This window comes from Pteropus vampyrus, unplaced genomic scaffold (genome assembly GCF_000151845.1).
Source record: "Pteropus vampyrus isolate Shadow unplaced genomic scaffold, Pvam_2.0 Scaffold671, whole genome shotgun sequence".
NCBI classification, from domain to species: Eukaryota; Metazoa; Chordata; class Mammalia; order Chiroptera; family Pteropodidae; genus Pteropus; species Pteropus vampyrus.
In genome coordinates, this window is record NW_011889452.1 from 113237 (window position 1) to 138361 (window position 25125).

The 25125-nt window shown below is 46.9% G+C and overlaps 1 protein-coding gene across 1 annotated transcript in view; it reads right to left on the bottom strand.

Moving 5' to 3' along the window:
- DNHD1 (dynein heavy chain domain 1) overlaps nucleotides 1–25125 on the bottom strand; it is a 58893-nt gene that overhangs the window by 16280 nt on the left and 17488 nt on the right. The window contains 18 exon segments of the mRNA XM_023526002.1: nucleotides 63–1662; nucleotides 5100–5388; nucleotides 5628–5820; nucleotides 5990–6167; nucleotides 6374–9242; nucleotides 9360–9457; nucleotides 9762–9887; nucleotides 11110–11317; nucleotides 11833–11924; nucleotides 12349–12547; nucleotides 12651–12778; nucleotides 15323–15815; nucleotides 16227–16384; nucleotides 20362–20605; nucleotides 20696–20958; nucleotides 22477–22528; nucleotides 22662–22799; nucleotides 22908–23162. Coding sequence (XP_023381770.1) covers nucleotides 63–1662; nucleotides 5100–5388; nucleotides 5628–5820; nucleotides 5990–6167; nucleotides 6374–9242; nucleotides 9360–9457; nucleotides 9762–9887; nucleotides 11110–11317; nucleotides 11833–11924; nucleotides 12349–12547; nucleotides 12651–12778; nucleotides 15323–15815; nucleotides 16227–16384; nucleotides 20362–20605; nucleotides 20696–20958; nucleotides 22477–22528; nucleotides 22662–22799; nucleotides 22908–23162 — 7583 coding nt within the window.

Below are 25125 nucleotides of genomic sequence, written 5' to 3' on the forward strand. Positions count from 1 at the left end.
CCGGCCTTTTGACCAGAACAGAGCAGTCAGAGTAGCCCCTAGAATGAGGTTCTTGGCCTCACCACTGCAACAGCACTTCCTTCCTGACGGTCTGCTTGACACTAAGGTTCTCTCTGGGGAGATGTTCCTCAATGCCATCCAGATCTGCCTCCGTGTACAGGTCAGGGAAGCTGCCTGAAGTTGCCAGGGCCAGCAGGCGATGAAGGGTAGTGAGATCCACACCCTTGGGTACCAGCAGGGCCACTGGCTGGCCTAACATGCCAGCATGCCAGCTGGCATCCCGCAGACACTGAAGAATGGCCTCCTCTGGCCCACATGGCAGATGGAAGAGGCGGGCCTGACAAATATTAGCTGCCAGAGTGACGGCAGTACAGCGCCCAGTGCCCAGTGCCCCCGAGAGCAGAAGGCCATGCTGCTGGGGCCTGGCAAGCACCCGGACCAGGTGGGCCACATGCTTAACCATCGAGTGGCACTGGGCAAGGTGGGGGCTCAGCTTCAGCTGAGCGGCTGAGGTGGCCAGCTGCTCCCGCAGGCTCTCCCAGTGCCGTTCCAGGTACAAGTTGGGACTCTCAGAGTTGGAACCTAGTATCAGCTCCTGACTGAAGACCAGGTCTGAGGGCTTTTCTTGGGGACAAAGTAGTAGCACTGATGGCAACAGGGGTGAGACTAGATCCATCTGGGATGTCTTCTGCCAGCAATTCTTGGATCTCTTTAGCTGGGGTGTGTAGCTGGTGGCCATTGTGTCTTCCTCCTGGTTTATCTTTTCACTTACGGCCTCTGTAGTCTCCTTTACTGGGGCTATGGATGTTACAAGGCCCGAATCATTGGAAGGTGGGCCTGTTGTGACCTGAAGGCCATAAGGGTCCTCCTCCTCCTCAGTCTCACTGCTGCCATTGCTTAACTCCTCCCACTGGACCAGCTCCCCCTCAGACTCCACTTCAGGCACCCTCTCCTCCTCCTCCTCCTCTTCATAGCCCTTGCCCAGGCTCTGCGGCACCGGCCCACAGCAGAAGACCCTCTGAGCTACTTCTAGGAGTAGCTTGGCACAGTAGGAGCGTTCTCTAGGGGTGTCTAGCCGGTCACAAAAGGTTCTCTGTGCCTCGTGCAGCCAGAGACGCACCATGTTGCGCATGGCCATCATAATTGTCAGGCGGGTGCCACGCAAGCCTGATACCCGGCGCAAGTGCTCCTGGTGGTTGGGATAGTCCAGAAAACCTCGGGAGCCTGTTCTGGTTGGCAGCATCTGCAGGCTGCCCAGTAGTTGGCTCACAGAGTGTGGGGAGAAGCGATAGTGTGGGTGGTGGGGTGAAGGCATAAAGCAGTTGCCCACAGCCTCCCAGGCCTCCACCGAGGCCCGGACTAGGGCTCTTGCTAGGACACCCTCCCGCTCCACAGAGGGGAAGCGCTCAAGCCAGGCCTGGATGATAGGTGTGTGCCTGCTCAGCAGCGTTGCCAGGGTCATATCGTCCAGGGCCAGGACTGTGAAGAGTCGAAAGAGGCGTGGGCACAGTGGGCGCTCACAGAAGCCTGGCACTGTGGCTGTGGCAAGGAAGTTGACAATAGGCTGTAGCGTCTGCAGTTCCAAGGTGCTGTGGGCACACACACTGCCATTCATGGCCTGGCGCAGAGTCTCCAACACTGGCTGACAGCTCTTCTCTGGGTCTGTGGGACATTAAAAATAACAGGGAGGACATGCATAAATCCACATGACAGTGTCACCCTGTTCTTCTTAGCCCTGCCTTGCTGCGTTTACTTCTGGCACACACGGGGTTTTGTGTATCTGATGAGTTGGGACTTTGTCATGTCTAGGTTTTGTTCTCTGCCCCACACTCTCCTTAAAAGTGAGAAATTTCTTCTTTCTTCCCCCTCAAATCCTACCTTTACGACCAATTTTTCATTAACTTCATGTTAATGAATAGGAAAATTTGGAAGCTGAGACAGATGGAAACTTGATCTAACCACAATAGGAGAAAAATGCAATCATCACAGTCAAAAAGTGTGGAGTTTTGGCACATGCACTCTTTTACAAAGTCAACTTTATTAAGACATGATTCATGTAAAAAAAAAAGTATACATTTTAAATGTATAGTTCATTGAGCTTTGACACATGTGTAACTACCACCCCAATGATATTTAGAACATTTTCATCATCCCAGAAATTTCCCTCATACCCCTTTGCAGTCAATCCCCAAACCACACTCTCCCAGGAATTTCTATCTGATCTAATTTCTGTCACTATAGATTAGGTTTGCCTGTTCTAGAACTTCATATAAGGGAAATCATACAGTATGTAATTTTACTATGTCTAGTCTCTTTCACTCGGCATGATTCTGAAATTCATCTATGCTTTGTATATTCAGCATTTTGTTCTGTTTTATTGCTGAGTAGTATTCTATTATGAAAATAAAATTTGTAGATCCATCGACACACTGATGGGCATTTAGGCTGTTTCCAGGTTTTGACTCTTCAGGATAATGATGCTATCTATGTACAGTCATGTATAAGTTTATTTGAGAACATACAATATATATGGTTTCATTTCACTCAGGTAAATACTTACAAGTAGAATTTCTGGGTCTTTTAGCAAGTATATATTTAATTTGATAACTGCCACACTTTTTTTCATAGTGGTTGTATCATTTTATGCCCCTACTAGCAAAGTGTGAGAGTTTCAATTGCTCTGTGTTTTGCAACACTTGTTTTTCTTGGTCTTTCTAATTTAATCTTTAAAGTAGGTGTGAACTACTATCTCATGGTGGTTTTAATTTGCATTTCGCTGATGCCCGATTAGTCTCAAGAATCTTTTCATGTGCTGTTGACCACACATATATCTTTCCTTTGTGAACTGTCTGTTCTTTTGTCCATTTTTTTAAAAATAGAGTTTATTTTCATACTGAGTTATAAGAGCTTTTTATATATTCTGAATATAAATCGTTTGTCAGATATATGTGTCATGAATATTTTCTGTCTGTAGCATATTTTAAAATTTTATTAACAGTGTCTTTTGAAGGGCATAGGATTTTAATTTTGGTAAATCCAATTTTTGTGTCGTCTAAGAAATCATTGCCTCGGCCCAAGATCACACAGATTTTTATCTAATGTTTAAAAAAATGTATAGTTTTAGCTTTCACATTTAGGTCTGTTACCCATTTATAACTGATTTTTGTGTAGGTTGTAAGTTAGGATTCAAGGTTCATTTTTTTCCCCACACAGATAATGCAGTTGTTCCAGCCCCATTCATTGAAGAGATTATCCTTTCCCCCATTGAATTATGTTGGCACATTTGTTGAAAACAAGTTGATCATATATGACCATATATGAGATTCTCTGTTCCATTCCAGTTGTCCGTATCCATGTCTTTATACCAATACCACACCCTCATGATAAATGTAGCTGTATAGTAAGTCTTGAAATCACTAGTTTAAGACCTCCAACTTAATTCTTCTTTTTCAAAGTTTGGCTCTTCTAGGTCTTTTGCATTTCCACAAGTCTCAGAGTGAGTCTGTCAATTCCCGCCGCCACCACCCCCACCCCGCCCCGCCCTCCCAAAAAAGTCTGCTCAGATTTAGCTTGGCATTACATTGAATCTGTAGATCAGTTTGGGGAGAATGAGCACCTTAAAGATACTGACTTCTCTAATTCAGGAGCATGGTATATCTCTATTTAAGTCTCCTTTATCTCAGCAATATTTAGAAATTATCGGTGTATATCTTTCATTAACTTTATTTCTAAACACTTTAAGCTTTTAGATGATATTTTAAACAATATTTAAAATTTTTGATTTCCAATTGTTTGTTACTAGGATATAGAAATACTAATGATTTCAATAGACTGACTTTGTATCCTGTGACTCTGCTAAATTCACTTATTTATTCTAGTAGTTTTGTAGGGTTTTTGTTGTTGTTGTTGTTGTTTTTTTTTATATAGATTTCTTAGGATTCTCTGTGTGGAAAATCATGTCATATACCAGTAGAGAGTGTTATTTTGTCTTCTCTAATTTTAAAGGCTTTATTTCTTTTTCTCATTGCACTGATATGGGCCTCTGGTACAATGATGAATAAAAGCAGTGGATATTCTTGTGACAGATCTTAGGAAAATAGTGTTCAATATTCCCTATTAAGTACAGGCATGCCTTGTTTTACTACAGCTTGCTTTATTGTGTCTTGCAGATACTACGTTTTTTACAAATTGAAGGTAAGACTCTCCACAAGCAAAAAGATTATGACTCACTGAAGGCCCAGATGATAACATTTTTAAGCAATAAAGTATTTTTAAAGTAAAATATATATATTGTTTTTTAGTTATAATGCTATCACACTCTTAATAGACTACAGTATAGTATAAACATTTATATGCACTGGGAAACCAAAAAATTCATGTGACTCACTTTATTGCAATATTTGCTTTATTGCGGTGGTCTGGAACTGAACCTGCAATATCTCCAAGGTATGCCTGTATGTAATTAACTGTAGGTTTTAATAGACACCCTTCAGCAAATTGCATAAGTTCCCTCTATTCCTAGTTTGCTGAGTTACCATAAATAGTTTTGAATTTTATCAAATGCTTTTTCTTTATTGAGGTGACCTTACACTTTTTCTTTATTCTGTTAACGTCATGGACTATACTGATTGACCTTTAAATATTTACAAGGCAAAATTGAGAGATATGGTGATGGGACATTGGTGAGAGAGATGTCAACAAGATTTCTGGCTTAAGTGACTGGATGGATGGTGGTGCCAGTTACTAAGAGGACACATAGGAACAGGTTTTGGGGGTAGATGATAAGTTCAGGGTTAGATCTGGGGTACAACGGGACAGCAAGGTAGCAATATGCAGTAGGCGGTTTGATAAATAGGTCTGGTGCTTAAAAGAGAAGCCTCAGCTGGAGATAAAGACTTAGCAGTCAAAGCATAGAGATTGTGGAAGAGCCATGAAAAGAGTAAGATTGTTCAAGTAGCATATGTAGAATGAGAAGATATTAAGAATGGAACATGGAGGTTTGGTCTATAGGTATATATTTGAGAGTCAATGAATATTGCTAGGGATTTTATGGTCTCAAGAGATGACGATTCCTTCCTTCCCTCCTCCCAGGTCCTCACCAGTAGTGGCCAGGTGCAGATCCTCCAGCAGGAAGAGGAGAGAGCCTTTAGAATCCACGTGCCGCCCAGGCCGTGGGTTGGCTTGTGCTTGGCTGTGAACCCCTTGGCTCAGCAGAAGGCGAAGGTGGGTCGCACTGAAGGCTGGGTGGATGGGGGTGTAAGTGTAAGGGTGGTGTGGTTCCACCAGCACCTCCACAAAGACTGACTTCCCTGTTGCTGCTTCTCCAGCCAGCAGCACTGGGTATCCCTCTGACAGAAGTAGGTCCACCACATACAAGAGCCGTTCAGTCTGTAGGACAGGAGCAGGGCTTACTGTGGCAGCTCCAGTTTGGGACACTAATCTTAACTGAAAATAAATGTCTAGGGGTCTTGTGTTAAAGCTGTACTTGTAGAACACTTCATGTATTCTTGCAAGTGTGAAAACATATCAAAGAATGGGAGCAGGTGGGCCTCAGCTGGGCCTAGAATGTGGATTCCCCCAAGATATCTCCTTGAGCCCCAACCCCAGCTCCTGCACTGTCCTCACACCTGGGGAGAAGGGCTGAAGGTACCCAGAGCTCCCTTGATGCGGCTACCCAGGTACTGGCCAGTGAAGGGGACCAGTGTCCCATCTTCAGGGCATACATGTAGATCAAACACCAAGGCTGAGGGTGGTGGCTCAGGATAGTCGGAGAGGTGACTAATAGAACTCCTCAAGAAGGTATCAAAGAGGGGCCAGAGCCTGCTCAAATGGATATATAGGCAAAAGTGTCAGACAATTACAACAGTTCAGTTTGTGACACATGCACATGGTCCACCCACCCCCGACAGGGATGTCACCTGGGTTTTGACTCCCATGGTCCAGTCCATCTCAGCCCTCTGGATCCCCCATCCCTGGCCCCTATAGATACCTGGATGGAAGGTGGGCTCCAAAGCCCCAGATCAAGGCAAAAAGAAAGCTGCTGACAACCAGCAAGTGCTCCCTGTGTTTATTAGGTACATCATCGCTGTCACCCTGGGACCGGTTCAGAAAGCTGCTTTTTGAGGGCTTGAAGCTTTGGGCTACAGGATCATTAGAGCCAAGGTCCTCTGCAAAGGTCACCATGGCCAAAACAGGAGCCCCAGTAGGAAGAAGTGGGGGTGAGGGGGGAGAGTAGAGGTCAGCTCTATTACTTTTCACTTTTAGTCCCCAAGCCCAAGTCCACTAAAGAACCCACGCGCCGGGCTCCAGCCATATGCCATCTATCCTTGAGGCCCCATAGTTCGCAAACCAGCCCTCTTTCCCTTCCCTTCACCTGTGGTATGTGCCTTCTCCTCATCTATGCGCAGGTGGCGGTCAAGCAGACAACGCAAGAGGCGAGCCAGGCTGGTGACTTCAGCCACACCTGGGCATACAGCCTGCTGCCCATGTGTCTGCAGCAGGGAGCTGGCACCCTGGCAGGTGAGGAATTGGAATGTTGCAGGCACCAGCACTTCAGCCAGTTGGTTGAGCTCGGTGACTGTCTGGGGTTGCAGGTGGTACTCACGGGGCAAGGCTGCCATTAGGATGCTAAGCATCCCTTGCCAAGTCTGCTCCCCACCACACCAGACTAGGGCACAATGGCACACCACTGAGGGGGACATGCCTGTTGCATCTCCCACCTCCATCAAGATAAAAGTACCTGAGGGTCGTTCTATCTGCTGACCATTGGGGAGAGTAAGCTGTGGGGGCTCGCTCAGGAGGCAAGTGACAGAGTCCAGCCAAGCAGCACTGGAGGCCCCATCACATATTATCCAATGCTGGATCCCCACTGATTCCTGTGCCTTCCTCTTTGGGTCCACAGTCTTACGCAGAAGCCTGGGGAAAACACCTTGGTGCCAATAGGAGCCCTCTAGCCATCCCAGGAACTCCTGGGAGCTGAGGACACTGGGATACAGGTGCGTAATTTCCACAGGAGGATAGCCCTGTGTTGAGCTGTCTTCCATGGCCGCCAGCCGATTCTGGATCTTAAATAAGCTGTGCCAACAAGTGGTCTTGCCACTGCCTGGAGGACCCAGGAGCAAAATTCCAGAGGCCCGGTCTAGAGCCTGGCTCAGCTGTTCTAGGGACCCCAAAATATCAGAACTGGGATGTAGGCCTGCCTGCTGCAATTCCTCTTCCAGCAGTGGCTTCCTCAGCCTGTGGGTCACAGGCTCTGCCAGCACCCGGCTGGCACTGGGGAAGATACCACAGAGCAGCTTGTGGAGGTCGTGAAGGCGGACCTCATCGAGGATGCTGAACAGTGATGAGTGTAGCAAGGCACGCAGTAGGGCAGCCTCCTCGATGGCAGGTAGGCTGTGGGGCTGCTGGGAGTTGAATTCCTCCTTGGTCACATTTAGAGCCTGTATCATGTGTGTGAGTATCTGCTTGAGCAGTGGCAAGCGGCAGGGCAGGGACCCAGACATGAGCTCATGCTCTAGGGAGAAGAATTTGGATAGGCGGGTAGCCATGCGGGAGGCATCGCGCATCCCTGCACCCAGCAGGGTCAGCTCTGCCACTTGCCGTAGGTTAGGCAGTGTCAATGCCACAGGCCGCAGTAGTAGGCGCAGATTGGCAGGCACAGCAGGGCTCAGGGCATGGAGCGTCAGGAGACAGCCGTAGCCAAGGCGTATGTACACATGATGTTTCTCAAAGAAGCCACTGCCAAGGAGCTGGAGGTGGGTGGGGTCAACAGTGCTGGTGCTTCGGGAAGCCTCCTGGTACAGTGGGGCATAGATGTGGTGCAGTTCAGCCAGGCGCTGGCCCAGGGCAGAGAGCAAGCCAAGGGGCAAGTGCTGAGCTGCCTCCAACAGCAGCCAGGCACCACCCTGCAGGGCACCATTCAGGTAGTTGCTCAGGCTTTGGGCCTCTATCTGAGGCAAGCAGGGCATCATCACCAGCTGGCGCCCCAGGGCCTGTGCCAGGTTCTTCACCATGGCTACCTTGCCCACACCATGAGGACCCAGTAGGGTCCCACAGGCCACCTCCTCCAGGGCCAATAACAATACCAGGGCTGGCCGCTCAGGCAGCAGGTTGGGTAGAGACCCCAGTCTGGGACCCAGGTACTCATAATTGTACAGGAAGGATCGGCCCAGCACATCTATCCAGCATGCAGCTGGTGACAGAGAAGTCTCAGTAGATGCATTAATCTTGAGATTCTGCAGGGGACTCTGGGGGATGGTGTGAGGTGAACCCAGGTGGTACTTGAGTTGGCGGGCCCAGTGGAAATCTGTTAGATCACTGACCTGGTGCTCCTTCAGCAGCTGTGCAATATCCCGGTGAGTCACTGCCATGACCAGTAGGGCACTGAACAGGCTAGTCTGGCGGACAGAGGGCAGCGGCTGCCCACCCTGGGAGGCCCGCTGGGCCCGTAAAAAATGCACCAGTACTTCCAGCTTATACACATGTGTGGGGACCATGGCCAGGGTCCTCCCTTCAAGCAGAGCCTCTTCCATCTCAGCCCGCCATACCACCTCCTCTGCCACCAGCACACATTGCCATGGGAAGGCCTCGACTAAATCCAACCAGTGGTGGACATACAGTTGCAAGGGCAACTGACTTTGCTGGGGCAGCTCCTTGTAGGCCTTGTCTAGGGATGGGCCAACAGCTAGACGGGCAGCCACACAGTCCTGCAGCAGGTGCACCAGTGCCAAACGCAGACCCTTCTCCAGAGAAGAGAGCCACTTAAGGAGATCTGGATGCAGAGGAAGGGACTCCTGCAGCTTCACCTCCTCCCCACCTGCCCCTAGCACTACAAGTGCCTCCACCTGAGTCTGTGTGCTTGGCCCTGACTTCTGGACATCTATATTTCTGTCCTCTGGGCTGGACTTGAAGCTCACAGCATGCACATGAGGAAAGCAGCGTCGTACCCATATCTGGGCCTCACATGGCTCCAGGGGGGCAGCCAGCAGGGCCACCAGCTCAGTGTCACTGAGGAAAAAGAGGCGAGGAAAGTGAGCACAGAACCCATAGAGCACACTCTCCAGAGCCATAATGATGCCCTCCAGCTCCACTGAGCCTGCTTGCAGCAGTTGCTGCAGCTGCTGGCCTTGGAAATGAGGGCTCCGATTGGCACTGGGCACTATAAGTGACAGAACCTGAGGGTCAGTTACAGAGATTTGCATCAGGGTCCGATATTGATCATCCATGGCCTTGAAACGGGAGTCCTGTGGTGAGGGAGAGGGTAAAAGTCAGGGCAGATGTGAAGGGGCAGCGCCCCCCTCCCACCCTCTGCCCCACTATTCGGTAGCCTGTGTCCACCCTGCTTCGCCCCTCGTCCCTACCAGGTCAGAACTGGGAAACTGGATCTTCATCTCATGCAGAACTTTATTCAGAAAAATCCACTTCTTCTGGAAACTCACCCACACGTCCAGCACGTCACCTGTGTGAGTAGCCAGAGGGACACTAGAGGGAGACTAAGGTTCTAGCTTCTGCCGGGTCCCCACCTCTCAGGCTGCCCCACTCAAAAATATTCTGCTCAGCAGGACCCAGGGACCTTGCTTGGAGGAGAGGAAACTTTCACTGAGAATAAAGACCTGGTCACCTTAGCCCAAGAAGTAGCCCTGAAGGAGAGCCTCACTCTGTCTTCCAGATCTTCTCCACCCAAACCCCATCTCTCACCCCATGCCTCTGGGCCAACCCACCTCAGGTCCCACCCATCGGCCCAGCCAGAGGCTTGCACTCACCCAGGCCATGCATGATGGTCACCCACTCCAAAGCTAAGTTGTATAAGTCTCCTGACTTTTGGGTGGTCAGGATCTTGAACAACACCTGAAGACTTTCCTGGATAGAATCCTGCAGGCTGTTGTAATCTAAGGAAGAGTGGGCTCCAGCTGAACTGAGCTGAGCTGAGCTGGCAGTCAGATGAGGCAAGGGCAGGGGTGGGAAAATAGTTGTTGGTTTTAAGGAAACCATGGAAGTCTTTAGTAAAGGTGAGTTGATAAAAACATATTAAATTAGGTATAGGCCAGCCATTTTTTAAAATTGAGAAATTATAATAAAAATGTGGAATAGTTCTGGACTCAGGTAACTTCACAAATGTCTTCATGTCACTGTTCAACTTTACAGAAACAAATTGGAAATAGTAGACTCTGCACTAATGGAAGACAGGCAGTGAGGAACTTCTATCAGTTGACTGCAAATCAAAGGAAAGCTCTTGTCCTTAGGCTAAAAGATTATAAATAAATGTACATTTATATGGTTTAAACTAAACAAACAAACAAACGAAAAAAACCGCTTAAGCCATGTATTCATCATATTTTATGATTTCCCTATGTAACTAACTTTGAATTTGCTCGTGGGTTTCAACTATGTTGAAGACTTCTCTTCTACTGTCAATTCCCTAACTATACCATCTTGGGTGCCTGTACATATGCTCTTCCCTGTCCCTGGCATGCCTTTCCCCTCTTGCAAGTTTAGAAAATTCCTACTCCTTCAAAAGTCAGCAAGAAGCCTCTCCCTAGGGGAAGGGAAGAGTTCTCTGACTCTCCCTGGTCCTTTGAAGCTGTGCTCTTTCTGAGGTTCTACTGCCCTCTGTTAGGTGCTCCATCATATACTTATCTCTATTCTTTTGTCCCTCTCTCACTGGACTGGGAGCTCTTGAGGACAGCACTTCTGTCTGTAAATCTCAGTGTCTCCTGTGTTTGGCTCAGAGGAGGCAGGTGAGTTTGATGAGGGAACAAAAAAGGAATGAATGAGTGGAGCAAAAGATCAGCCAGCAAGGTATAATCTAAAGTACAAAACATTGAATGGTGGAGAGACATGACCATGAGGAATCCATTAGTACACCCAGAAAGGGAAGGACCATTGCTGAAGAGGCTAGGCATTAGTGGGGATGCCCACAAAGATTAAGACTATATATATAGGAGCTCATTGGAAGACATTGTCTCAGAACACACTGATGTCTCGTGCTGTCCAGGAATGATGGGGACCTGGCTAGAGAAGCCAGATCTGGCAGGGTGTGTGAATGTGGTAGGTGAATATGGCCCCTGAATATGGCCCCATATTCACTGGGCTACAAGGGCTGGGTCTCACCTGAAAGGATGAAAGTGCCACTGTCCTTGGCCACTACATCCCAGTGGGGGCTGCGGAGCATTTGCCTCTTGGAGCGCTCCAGGGCTTGGGGCTCGTAGGGCACATGCAGGATGAAGTTGAGCAGTCGCAGCTGGCGCACTTCCCAGACCCGCTGCAGCTGCCGCAGGGTCTCTTGGGCATGAATTCGTTTATTTTCACACTGCCAGATCTGGAACAGCTGGGTCTCAGGAACCAGGCCTAGGTAATGGCTCAAGGGATAGCACTGGAGCTGGGACTCAAGGGCCAGGGCTCAGGGGATAAGAGCTCTCAGAGATGGAGAGTAGCACCATCAGGCTTCAAAGACAGGCCATCAGCAGCCTACTTTTTGATCTAGGGCTGCTGCTCCGAAACCTACTCTTGCAAGGCTCCAGTTGAGCAGACAGTACCTCAATCAGCTGTGTTCTTTTGGGACAGAGTACATCTGCCATCCTGTGTGCCCAAAACTTTGGGGCTGCCATCCACTTCCTTCCCCTGGGTAGTGGTGAGTGTGTGTGGGGAGGGGCATATGCTCAGTCACAGAGAATCTGAAACCACCCATCAGATCCCCTTAAACTCCTGACGGGCCAACAATCTCAACCCTCCCACCCACAAGCCAGTACCTACTACCCCTTTGTCTCAAGGGCTGCTGGGCTCAGCAAATATGTCTTAGATTAGGACCACTTCCCAACCTCCAGTGGGCCCCACCTGATTGAGTCGATCTGCAAACTCCAGCAGAGGACAAGAAAGCAGCTGGCCCAGTGTTAGGAGTTCGATGTTGAGACTGCCCAGCCCTAAGGCTGGAGGTAAAGGAGACAACAAACCAGAGTAATACTGGTATATGGCAGAGTCCTACCCATATCCTGGAGCCCAGATCTGGAACCCAGAGCCCAGCCCAGCTCCCAGACAGCAGTTCTCAGAGCGCAACTTAGAGCCAAGAGCTGTGAACCTAAGGTCCAGAGCACAGTGCAGAGCCCAAAGCGGATTCCAGCCTGAGCCAGCCCAGGTCAGCAGGGAGGACCCACATGGTAGAACACAGTGGGGGTGGAGTGTGTATGTGTGTGGGGCGGGGGTGGGGTGGGGCGGGGATTACGGTACTTGGGGAAAGGCAGAGAGCAACCCAGGAAGGGAAGGTGTTTCCAACAGGAGAGGCAGGGTACTGAGCTGTTGCCTTGTGCTAACCCTTATGTCCTACCCTTCCCCTCTGACAGTACCCAAACACACCTCGCAGGAAGGCTTGGAAGTTGATGCTCTGCAGCTGGAGGCTGCCCAGCTTGGTAAGCAATGGCAGGTAGCTGCAAAACTCCTCTAGAATGTGCTTGCAGCACTGCAGAACTGGGCTGTGCAGCCCCAGGGTGGCACTCATCTGGGCCGCCTCTGTCAGCCAGCCATCTGTCTTCTCCTGGGCCATAGCCAGGCTGAACTGTAGGGAGAAGGGCTCGCTGTGAGCTGGAGACCCTTCCCCCTACCTCCCACACCCACAGACTCCATTCCTAGGCAGGAGCTCCAAGGAAAGGTGTCAGCACCTTGGCAAAAGCCATGCACTTCCATTCACTGATGTTTTCAGAGATGACTCGGTACAGGTGCCAGATACGCTGCTGCTGCACAATAGGACGAGTCCCACAGATTGGCAGAGGCACAGGACTCCCATCCCCTATGAGACAAGGATAGCTGAGGACTGGGCTATGTGTGGGGGTAGGGGGCACAATGGGGAATGGTCGGTCAAGAGCCCATAATGACAGAAGGGAGAGTCCTGAAAGTGCCAGGGTAGGGGGTTCCAAAATTATTCAGGACAATAATGGAGGTGAGGACAATCTGAGGGAGTTTTCCAAGGATAGAACAGCTGAGGAAATGTGATGGCAATGAAAGGGAAGGGTTCCTTTTCCATGCATCTCCATCTTACTCACTCCACTTGGGCCACAGCAGACTCTTTACTTACTGTTGCTCAGATACACCAGGCATGATCCCACCTGCTGAATTACTGACAGTTCGTTCTGGAACACTCTTCCCTTAGAGAACCATATAGCTTTCTCCACCAAATTTAAGTCCTTGCTCAAATCTCATCTTCCTAATGAGGCCTATGCAGCCCACCCTTTTAAGAACATTCCTCACAGCCTTTCTTATTATTAGTGTGGATAATAAATTCCTGTTTTTCCAATAGTTTACTTTGTACTTTGGTGATCAAATTGTTCCACATTTGGCCAGTTGGTGTCCCTTCTATGTCCCTGTGACATGTTCCCATCGCTTTTTAAAAAAACTTGATGCTTTCTTTCTGGCTTAAAAGGTATTCCAGACTCATTTTGTATCTACCCTGCTATAGTCTTGGGATCATCCATTTTCTGAGGAGCTCTGGTTCCTTCTAGTGGGAATAGTATTAGAAACTAAGGTCTGGGCACAGTGTGGATCCCTGCTCTTGGGGTATCTTTGCTTCCCGGCCTCTTCAGTAGACAGAGCTAGTAGACAGAGTAGATATATTCATGTATATATACATATACATACACACACACACACACACACACACACATTTATATACATTTACACATAAGCATGCATTCACATATAACTTGTGTATATGTGTTTTAAAGTGCAATATAGAATAGATACCACAGAAAATGGAAGCTTAGAAGACAAGCTCTCAATATTTCCCTAGAACTCAAAAAGAATAAAATGAGTAATGATGAAGTTAAAAGAAATGGAGGAGATATCCAGAAAATCCAATAGACAAATAAAAATTCTGGAAGGAGACCAGAGCAAATATAAGAGCCATTAGCAAATAATCAATAAACAGTTTACTTACAAAGGAAAAAAGCCACGTTAATATTAGATTTGTCCATACTGCTACATGTCAAAAGAGAATTATGCAGTTTCTAAAGCTGAAGAAAACATTCTGTGACTTCAGAATTCAATATTTAGGCAAGCTGTGATATGAGGACATCAGAAGGTCATTCTCAGCATAGGAGCTTAGAAATTCTAACACCTCTAAGTCCCTTCTTGGAAAAGAAATACTCAAAGAAGTATGACAGCTATCCAAGGAAAGAATGAAAATAACAAAAAAATGTGGCATTTAAAAAAATGGAAGTGGATAAATAAAACTAGGAATCCTTAGATGTCAAAATAATTGTTAACATGGTTATAAAACAAAGCAAATGTCAAAAGTAATGAGTAAAAAATACCTAATGAAAATAAAGAATAGTATTAATAATCTGGACCTAAGATCCTAGATTATTTTAACAACACCTGGGAGTTTGGTGAGGAGACAGGGATGGAAAAAGGAAGTAAAAGCAATGCTGGGGTTTTTCTGGGCCTAGCACTGCGGGGCCTGAGTGCACTACTTTGCTTTTTCACAAATATCTCCGAACCTGGCAGGAAAGGTCAAGATCTGTGGTCTATATCAGTTAGATTATGAAATTGAGGGTCTCCTGATACTTAGCCGAAGAAAAAGTCCCTTGCTTGAGGATGGTCCCAGAGTGTCCAACACCTCACATTTGGCCAAATGGCCCTGGGAGTGGGGATGCCCATGGGCAGAGATGGTAATAGGTAATAGTTGTCAAAGAGGCAACTTGGAAGCAATATGCCTTCCAAGGGATGTAAGTAACCAACAGAAGTGACTGCGTCTGAGAAAAAAAACTTGAGCCCACAAAGTTCTTCACGTGCAGAAAGGAACCAGCTGCACCACTGTACAGAAAGGCTAAGACCAATAGTTCTGTCCTGGTCTCCTGTGGGCCAATAAGGCCCTCAAAAGCTGTCTCGCTACACCACTACACCACATTGGCTGGAAGCAGTGGCTATGGAGCATCAAGACCTATATTTATCTGGGGGCCTGCTGCCTGGTACAGAGCTGGGTTGAACAGGGCTACACAAAGGCTAAGTACTACAATGAGGACACTTTTATATTCTCCTGCACAGGCATTTAGCCCTGTCACCTTCACACATTCTAATGAGACATTCATCTGTTTGCCTTCCCTCCCAGACTGTGAGCCCCCTGTATCCCCACCCTAAGCACAGCACTTGACATATCCAATATATGAAGATTTTGTCTTGCAATTTTCATTTATAAAAGAGACTAATGAGATTCCTGAGACTTGCTTAAGGTCACACAGGACTCAGGACCATGAGTCCTAACCCTTATCTCAGTTGGAGGGTCTATCGCGGGAGATGAGGGGTGGGGTGTGGGGGTAGGGGCAGGGATCCTCAGTACCAGTGAAGGTGGCATAGGCATGGTGCAGTTCACTGAGGCGGTTGGCTATGTTCTGGAACTGACGCTCCAGGGAGATAAGCTGGCGCTCCATGCTCCTCTGCTCTTGTTCAGGGTCCATGAAAGGACCAGACAAGGCCTTCTCAATCAGGCCTTCCAGCTCTATCAACGCTGCCGCCATCAGCTGCTGCAGCTTGGGCACAATGGTATGTCGCTTGCTGAGCAGGAACTCTGAGGCTTGGCTTCTCTCAAACTGAAATGCCTCCCACATATCCAGAAGCTATGGGGCAAGCAGAGGGCAGTCAAGTTGGTGTGGTTGTGGGGGAGGGGGACTAGGAGGGATGAGAGACTCCCTGAATTGTCTTCTCACCGAGATGTCCAGAGCTTCATTCTCAGCACTAAAGAGGCTAAAGTAGTTGCGGATGAGTTCATGGAGTGACCGTATGTATTCCATTCGCTCCTCCAGCTTCGTGTACTGCTCATTGGCCTCGTTCAACTGCAGGGTCCACAGTATGAGATCAGCACCCCCAAAAACTCTGCACCTTCTGGAGGTCCCAGACCCCAGCAGTTGCCTTTTAACCCACCATGAGCTGGGGAAATCAGGGATCAGATCTCCATCTGACCAGGTTTCTAATCATTACCCTGATGACGGGGCAACAGATACCTAGCTGACTGTCACACAGAGCAGAACCTTGTTTCTGAAGCAGGACTGTATCTCTCTCATCACATGGGGGGCTCCCACAGCCACATGGAAACTGAGCCAAGCAAATAGGGCAGATCACTTATATGAACACAGCTTAAGAGCATCGAGCCCTTTTGGGTGCTCAGCTGAGACCTGAAAGGAGTGTACTGAGCATTCGAGCAGAATGGGCCCTGTGTAGGCTGGGAAGGAAGAAGGAAAGCCCACCTTTTGGGAGCACTGGGCAATGGTGTGAATATCTGAGTTAATGGCTTGGAAGACCTCCATGAAATCTGTGAGCTCTTTCATTAGCTGCTGGCTGCGGCTCCAGCACTCGTTTTGCACCTGTGCAAGAATGTCCTTCCTGATGCTCTCCAGCTTGGATTCTAACGACAGGAGAAGGTTAGGTGTTAAGGCATACATGAAAAAGAAGAGGTGCTGGGGGAGTGCTGGGGGATTGCTGTGGATCCAGAGTAGGAGCGAGAAGGGGAAGCCAGACTATGAATTCATTCCATCACTCACTGAACACTTACTAGACCCCTGCACAGTGTCCAGTCAGCTGCTATACACTGGGGCCTGGGCTGGTGGCCAGCAGCTAAGAGTGAGTGAGTGAGTGAGACAGAAAGGGTTTCCATCCTCACAAGCTCATGATATGGTGACATAGACAGCTACATAAACAGACCATCAAGAACCAGCATGATAAACGCTCTGCAAGTGCCCAAGAGCCTTCAACCTGGCATAGTGAAAGGAGAGGAGGCCCAAGGAGGCTGGGAAAGGCCTCCTCAGAGGGGCCGGACATTGGAGCTGAATGTGGTGTGTAGTTAATGCTCCAAGGGGCAAAGGCACACCACATACATGAAACAGCATGTGCAAAGGCACGGGGATGACATGTTCATGAATAGTAGAATGCCCTACCAGAGATGAAAGTTTTCTGTTTGGGAAGTCTTACTGCTTCTGCTCTTCCTAGAAGAGTATATAATCTGCCGTTTGTTCTTAAGGATTAAAGGGGAAAAGCTGTCAGGTGGATATGGCGCTAGAAGATAATCTTGGAAGCCACCTTTGGTGATAGGAACAACCTCGCTGTCTCTGAGGGCAGGGATAATATACCCATATGGGAACTCATCGAATCTAAGATACAACTGACTGTAACAGCCATCATTATTTTATATACCACTAAAAAAGAAAAAAGTGACGCCATCTAAACTCTGACATGCCATCAATCATAATATACCTCTTAAGTTCAGAGATGTTAGAATAATGCACAGAAGAGCAAAACGCAATATAGAAACACGGTATAAAGTATACCATGAAATACAGAATAGAGTGCTTGCTACATGACAGATACAATGTCAACCACTTTACCTGTATTAACCTGTTTAATCTCCACAAAAACTCTTTGTGGTAGATACTATTATTGTCCCGATTTTACAGATAAGAGAACTGAGGCTCAGAGAGGTTACGTTACTTTATCAGCATCACACCATGGCAGAGCTAGGATTCAAACTCAGGAAGCCTGGCTCTACTCTGTTACTTTTTATGTTTTGAGGGGTGAAAAGTAAATCGGCTTATCCCCTATGAGCATCTAGTCCACTGGAAAGTGAGATAGTGAGTTCCAAGGGCAGATACTTGAGACGTACTGGGTATAGCCCTTTTGGAGCTTAGAGGACGTAACCAAGAAGACTGGGCACTGAGAGTGGAGACTGAGAAAACCAAGAGAAAGGGAATCTATCAAGGGGCACCCAAGGTTGAACAGAACACAGGGATGCAAACTTACCCTTTTTCAAACTATCCCTCTGGCCTATGACAGTAGTTAGGCCATTGCCATGACGCTGCTTTTGGACCAGCAGCATCAGGCAGGTGAAGGCAGAGAGGAGTTCAATGGTGACACCATGTGGTATAAAGGAAAAATGGACTGATAAAATTCAGGATTCCCAGGGTTGAAGTTGGAGATGGATGGGAAACAGACGAGAAATATTTAGGAGACAAAAGGATGCAAAGGATTTGGCAACAGGTTGAATGTGGTGGAATTAGGGAGAGGGAATGATAAAGGATGAAGTCAAGTTTCTGATGAGGACAACTCACCGGAGTGGGTAATTATATTTTCACTGTTCAAGGGAGCCCAGGTAGAAGAGGTACAGAGTTGGAGGATAAGAAGATAAAATTAGATCAGCAAGAAGGATGACAGCAGACAGAAAGAGAGAAGGTGAAATGAAAAAATAAAGCACCTACTGCATGCCATACTCTATGTTAAATAATATTTTATTTAATCCTCCTTGCCATGACCCTATGAGTGATTCCATTATTATGTCTGCTACAAATAAAGACACCGAAGCTCAGTGATCTGAGGTCACACAAACCAGTGAAAAACATATCCAGGGTCCTGAACCCTGTGCTTTGTCTCCCCGTCTGCTCATTTTGAAGAGGCCCTTTGTGAATCCCAGACTAAGGATCAACAGGTCAACAAACTAGAAAAAACACAGGCTTTCCAAGCAATTGTGGAGCAAAGGCTGTGTCCCAAACAGGATCAGAATGAAAGCAGACCAATCACAGGCCCAGTTCCTTCCTTGCCAGCTTAAACCCCCTGTACATTTAAGACAGGGGTAGGGAAAGAGAGGGGGAGTTTTGTGGCCCATAGATACCTAATGAGGCATGTGCTTCATCTGTTGAACAACAAAGGCAGGGAGTGCAAGGCAGACAAGTACTTTCAAGCAAACTCTTTCAGGTCCCAGCTCCAAGGCTTCCCACCTTCATAAAGAAAGCAGGCCTGGGGGCCATGGGTCTGTTAGTATCTTATCTCTTCAGGAAATGAACACTACTGGTTATTACCATCCTTGGGAGTTAGGTGAGGAAACAGAACAACCTCCTTGATTCCTAGTCACTGGCTTCCCAATCTACCCCACCCTGAGCTTCTCTAAGGCCAGCTCTTAGGTGGGGGCACTTAGCTAGTAAACAGTAGCATGAGACATCCTTCCATGGGAAGGGAGAAAGAGATAAGAGGAACAAGACAATCTTAAACCAGATTTCTCAAAGACCTAGGGAGACCAACAACTAGGCCTTGGCCTCGTGGGGGCAAGTATAGGCAAGAGGAGGGAAACAGAAGGGTTAGGGAGGAAATAGCAGAGTGGGCTTGAGCTCCACTTTCCATGTGGAAGAGAATCCCTTGCCAGTGCCCTCATGCTAACATGAGCTAGTCATCAAGCAAAGTAGAAATCACAGTGCGATGTGCCGTGGCAGAAAGAGAATCAGATATAATGTTCCCAAGTCCCCCCACAGCTCCCAAATGGCAGAGGATATAGACAATAGCAGAGACTTGATAGCAGAGAGTGGGCCCAGAAGGGGTTCTTGTGTTGAGGGATAAGGAACCCTAAAGCAGAGGCTATGGAAGTGGCCAGCCTAAGAGAAAGACTAGATGAAGGAGTCAGTAAAAGCCCAAGGACCTGCAATGCCAGCAGGAATGGATGCAGGGCCCAGTCAGCAAAGGTAGACACTCTCGCTCCTACACACTGCAGTTACACCAGCTCAGTGCACAGCTGCAGCAGAAACAGCAATGTCAGGAGGGCAGAAACCAGGCAAGGAAGCGTTACACCTCAGCGAGGGTCAACAGAAGCCAGCAAAGAAGAGACACAGCCCAGTAGCCCTCTCTAAAGGCAGATGCCACCATGGGGAAGAAATGGGGCAAGAACACTTGAGAATAAAAACAACCCAGAACTGCAGTATCGATTTTGAATTGACCGAATACCCAAAATAGATTGAATTTGACCAAAATGAAAAGTGTTTTCACTTTCAATTGGAATATGTTATTCTTTCACCATCAGTAGAAGTTAGGACTAGAGAGTAAGACAAGATCAGTTAAAAAGGGTAACTTTTTTTTTATATAAGATTTTATTTGAGGCAAACTGACAATATGCCAGGAAGGAAGATCTCAAATGCTCTCAAGAGGGTAACTGACGCTATGTAAATTATAGCGTCAGTTTTGACTGCTACAAGTGGAGAGGAAACACCCTTGATTCCTGAGAGTCTCTGTTAAGAGACCAGCTCACTTAGCCTAAGGGCAGGCTAAGGTTTTTCTCAGTCACGTGGTTTGAATTACTTCCCCACCATAACAACAGAAAGCATCATGTGAAAGGAACGTGATTCCAAAGGAGTATGGAGAATGATCAGAACCAAAGCAAGTGGAGAGGCTGTCCTCTGTAATGGTCACAGTTGCAAGAGGAAGGGGTTGGGACCTGGGGCTGTGGGAAACTCTACGGGTCCAATGAGGGGCCTATACCTAACGTCCCTAGAGGACATTCTGGGCCCAAGGAAGGTCATGTGGATAAGGTAAGGAGGCAGAAGGAAAGGAGGGAAGGTTAGCAACACTCACCCATCTCTGCCTGTATATCATGGCAGTTCAGCAGCAGCAACTTGCCTTTTGTGACCAATTCAATAGGTATACTGGAAACACGGGCCTGCCAAACATTCAGGGAGCTCACCAGCATCACATAGCTCTTGATAGGACAACCTCTCATAGACTCTAGTTTCTGAGGCCCCCAGGCTTGTAGAAACTCATAAATGACTGTCATCCAGTGATATTGCCTGCAGAATTCCTGAACCTCCCTTAGCATGTCCTAGGGGCAGACAAGGTGCTTAGGGCAGAGATAGGTGGCTACAATGCAAATTGGTAGGCATCATCCTATTCCTTAAGCCTCTGTGCTTACCTTCATTAGGGCCTGTTGTGTAGTCAGTGCCTGCTGGATTTGGGGGTTGTTGTCTAGGTCCTCTTGTAGCTGCTTGTAATTGGGGGGCAAGTACTGGCCCCGCAGCCGGTGTCCACGGACCTCCAGGGCTTCAGTAATTGTGTGAGACTTCCAGGGCCACACCAATCCTATATTCGGGCCACAGAAGATTTGTACAGCATCGCTGGGCTGGCCCTGGGACTTGGACATCAGGGATTCCATGTTTGAGTCCTCTTCGTCTTCTTCTATTGGAACACATGTCATAATTGTCCATGAGTGCCCTCTAGGGCCCACATACAACCTCCTTCTCTAAAGTCTGTACACACACATTACTTACACACACACCTCCTCCCTGCTCATTTGTGAATTTACACATACATCTATATTAGAAACATAGTACACCAGACCCACCCAGGGAATTTATTAGTTAGGGTTCAGGTTCAGAGAAGAGGATTTACTTTAGTATAAACAGAAAGGGAATTATTAGGGAATATTAAGTGGGTTGAGAAGACATGGAAGAGCTGAAAAACAAAAACACTCTAGCTGCAAGGGTGTCTGGGAAACATGGACCTCCAGCCTCTGTAGAGCAGAGGAGGAGGAGGTGAGAAAGGATGTTGAGCATGCCAGTCCTCAGTATCTGCCTTACGGAAGGAATATCCTCGAACCTGGCCTCCTCTTAGGAACTGATTAATTGCCAATTTCAGTACTTGCATTAAAATTTTGTACAAAAAAAGGGAAAAGGCATCAAAATTTTCAGAAATTAGACCCTTACTACCAACACTTAAACACTACACAGTGTCCCACTACATGCCCTGCCCCCACCCCCATCCCTCTGCAAGGCTCAGTCCTCAGATCTCTTCTCTTATCTGTACTCACTTTCTAAGGGAGCTCATCCAAATTCATCTATTTGTTCCCAACTTATCTCTAGCTCAGATCCCTCCCTGAATGCCAAGCCCATTTAAACAAATGCCTACTCCACATCTCTGCTTGGATGTCTAATATGTCCTTCAAACTTAATGAGGCCAAAAATAAGCTCTGATCTCTCCCTCCCAAAATTGCTTCTCCTGCAGTCTTCCAACTTCAGCAAATGGGAACTCCATTCTTTCAGTTATTCCAGTCAAAAACTAAAGTCATCTTCGATTATTCTCTCATACAACATACCCAGCTATCACAAAATCCCGTTGGCTTACATTAAAAATACATCTACAATCCAACCAATTCTTTACTACCTCTACTACTGCCTGGCTCCCTCTCCCCAGCTGGTCACCATCAAATCTCACTGCATTATTGCAATACCCTTCTACCTTGTCTCCCTGCTTCCACCCTTGCCGCTCCCCAACCCTGCCTCCTCTTTTCCCATGATTTTGCTTGAGAGTAAGATGCTTGGAACTGCTGCTTGCCTTGCAACTATGAGGCAGTAAGCCTGAGGATGAAAAAACATTTTTGGATGTGGCCTCTTCTACTACACACACCCTTACCTATAGCTAAACCCAGGAAGGAGATAGGAAAGGATATAAAGAGCTTGGTACTTGAAGACATTTTTAAGTCACCGAACCAACCCCGGAAGCACTTACCCTTGCAACTTCTTGTTATATGAGATAATTATTTTTATTATTTAGGCCACATTTAGATGTATATAGTACTCAAGTTAGAGCTGCTCCATCCACGCCCCAGGTATGACTATGGCCATGCCATTAGTATGCTGCATATGCCCTCCCCTCTCCTTCCACATGTCATACCCCCTGCTAGGTCTCCTTAAATACCTTCAGAATACAGAGAATCCCAAGGGGTCCTCAGGTCTGTAGATTGCATTACCTTCGTGCCATGGAATGGAGAGGGGACAGAAATAGAAAACAATGAAGGTTCAGGCCAGGCTGAGAGCTTCTGATTACACAGAAGATAGAAAGTGGGAATTCCTATAGTCAACCCCCCAACCTATCCCGAATACCTTCAGAGGAGAGGCCTTGACAGATTGTAGGCCCCCAGTTAGAATCTGGATTATGTTTTCAACACAGGGCTCATGAGACAGGTGGCCACAACTGTCAAACACTAGCTGTGCTGAGAGAAAGGGTTTCTGCCTTGGGGCCTGTAAAGAAGAGTCAGGGGAGGTAATGGGGCTAGATGTCAGTATCCACTACCAGCCATCTGGCCCTTGCCTGCCTGCCCACCCCGACACATGCCACCACCACCTCACTTGCAGGATGTTGGTCACAAAAGAGGTTATCTCCTCCTCTATGATAGACACAAGGTTCTGGCAAATCATGTAGTCTACCAGGCGGGCCAACTGTCCCAGCTTCAGCAGCCAGGCCTCTGCCTGCCTCAGCTTCTGCTCCAGATTCTGGAGCTGTACCCTCTGAAGGTATATGGAGCCTTGGCCTGTCCTGATCCTCTTGCAGTTTTTCACTCGCTCCTGCAGGCCCTGTTGCATTTGATATGTATCCTCATGAACCTGTCAACATAGAAGAGTAGAAAATTCACTGGAGAAAGGGGAATGGAGAACAAACTGGCCACCTACGAGTCTGTGCAAAACTCTCAGATCTTGGAGCCTAAAACCTGGAACCAAGATACAGACATGGAGGGCTGCTTTTTAGTAGAGATTAGCTCTAGATATCTTTCAGTGACCAGAGAAGATGCAAAACAGAGGACATATATTGAGAGGCTACAATGTGCTAATTTGATAGGCCAGGCCTGTCTACTAAAAGTCCTCAGGGTGGAACACAAATAGAAAATTCATACATATATAAACAGAGAGATTCACATGGCACAGATTAGACAAAGAAAGAGAAAGATTGGATAAGTAAAACTCAGCAATAATTCCAGGATGTGAACTCCAATCACTGGGCCTGGGTGAGGTGGCCTGCTGACTAGCATAATACTATGTATACGATAGTGGAAACAGACTTTCTGTTGGAGTATGAGGGATGTGAGATAAAAGCCTGCGAGCTTCTTTGTGGGTTCTTCTCATATTTGGGAGTGTCCTTAGCCTACAAAGGCTGCTGACAGTTGCCATCTCTCTGGGCCTGTCCTATTGAGGAACAGAGGAGAGACACTAGAAAGATATCCTTGACCAGGTGGATTTTTGGTCTTTGCTACTCTCCTGTCATTTTTGATGCTCAATAGAGCTTGTGATTAGAACTACTTGGTGTCTGTGAATTGTATTCTGCTAACTCTGAGCTCAAATCTCAGTCTTCTGAGACCCAGATATAAGACAGTTAAGGCGCTTTATACACAAACATGCCCTCAGACTTGGCGAGATGTCCTCTTCTGTGCTATAGAAATATTCTCGAACCTAGTGCTTCCCACTTCATAACCCTTAGTCCAATGCATTATCATTTTCTAGTTACTTGTGTGACTTCTATGACACTGTAAATTCTTCAAGGAGGAGTTCTCTGTCACATCTTATTTTTCATTTCTCTGTTGCTTAACACAGTGCCCGGCATGGGTAATTCCACAGTAAATATTTGTAAAAGGAATGTATCACCTCACATGAAAGAGCTTACTGAGTGCCAATCAAGATAAAACCATATAAACAACAATAATTACTACAACAGAATAAAATCAGTACGTTTTAAAACCTCACCACTAGGGGCAATATCTTCAAAGTTCCAAGGAAATTTTTTAAACCTGGTATTCTGTATCTAGCCACAGTATCACTGATGTTTGAGAATGAATAAAGACATATTTAGATAAACAAAGACTCAAAAATTTACCATCCACAGATTCTCTCTGAAAAACAACAACAATAATATATTTCTGACAAAGGAAAAAAATACAAGAGGATAAAGTGGTCTACAGGAAGCTCTGATGAGCAAAGAAGTTTTTGAAACATATTTTTAATTCCAAATGGGTAGGCTGTAAAATAAGAATATTCATAACAATCCAAAATTAAAATTCCAGGAAATATCTATATAAGCATAATAGGAAAGGTAGAGAGTAGAGACAGGAAGAGAGGAGAGAAAGGAAATTAAGAAGCATGATAAAGTTCTTATTCTACTTGGGAGAAAGATAGGGATACAAATTTACACTTGGCATTCATTCAACAAATATTCGCTGAGTACCACCTATGTGGTATGCCGTAGAGGTATATTAGTGAATGAATTAGGTGAAAATTCCTACTCTCTTGGGGCGGGGGGGGGGGGGATACAATAAACATAATAAATAAGTAAATTATATTGTATGCAAAAATTTGATAAGTGAAAAAAACCACAGAACAGGGAAAGAGGGATTAGGAATGCTGGTGATCATGGGGGTTTGAAATTTTAAACAGAGTGACCAGAGAGGGACTCTTTTAGAAAAAGATATGATAGAGACATAGACATAAAAATGTTAAGTTGAACGGCTACACTTGTTGGACAGGTGTATAAACATCTTACATATGCATTTGGCTGCAAGTAAGAGGAAACTAGAAAAGT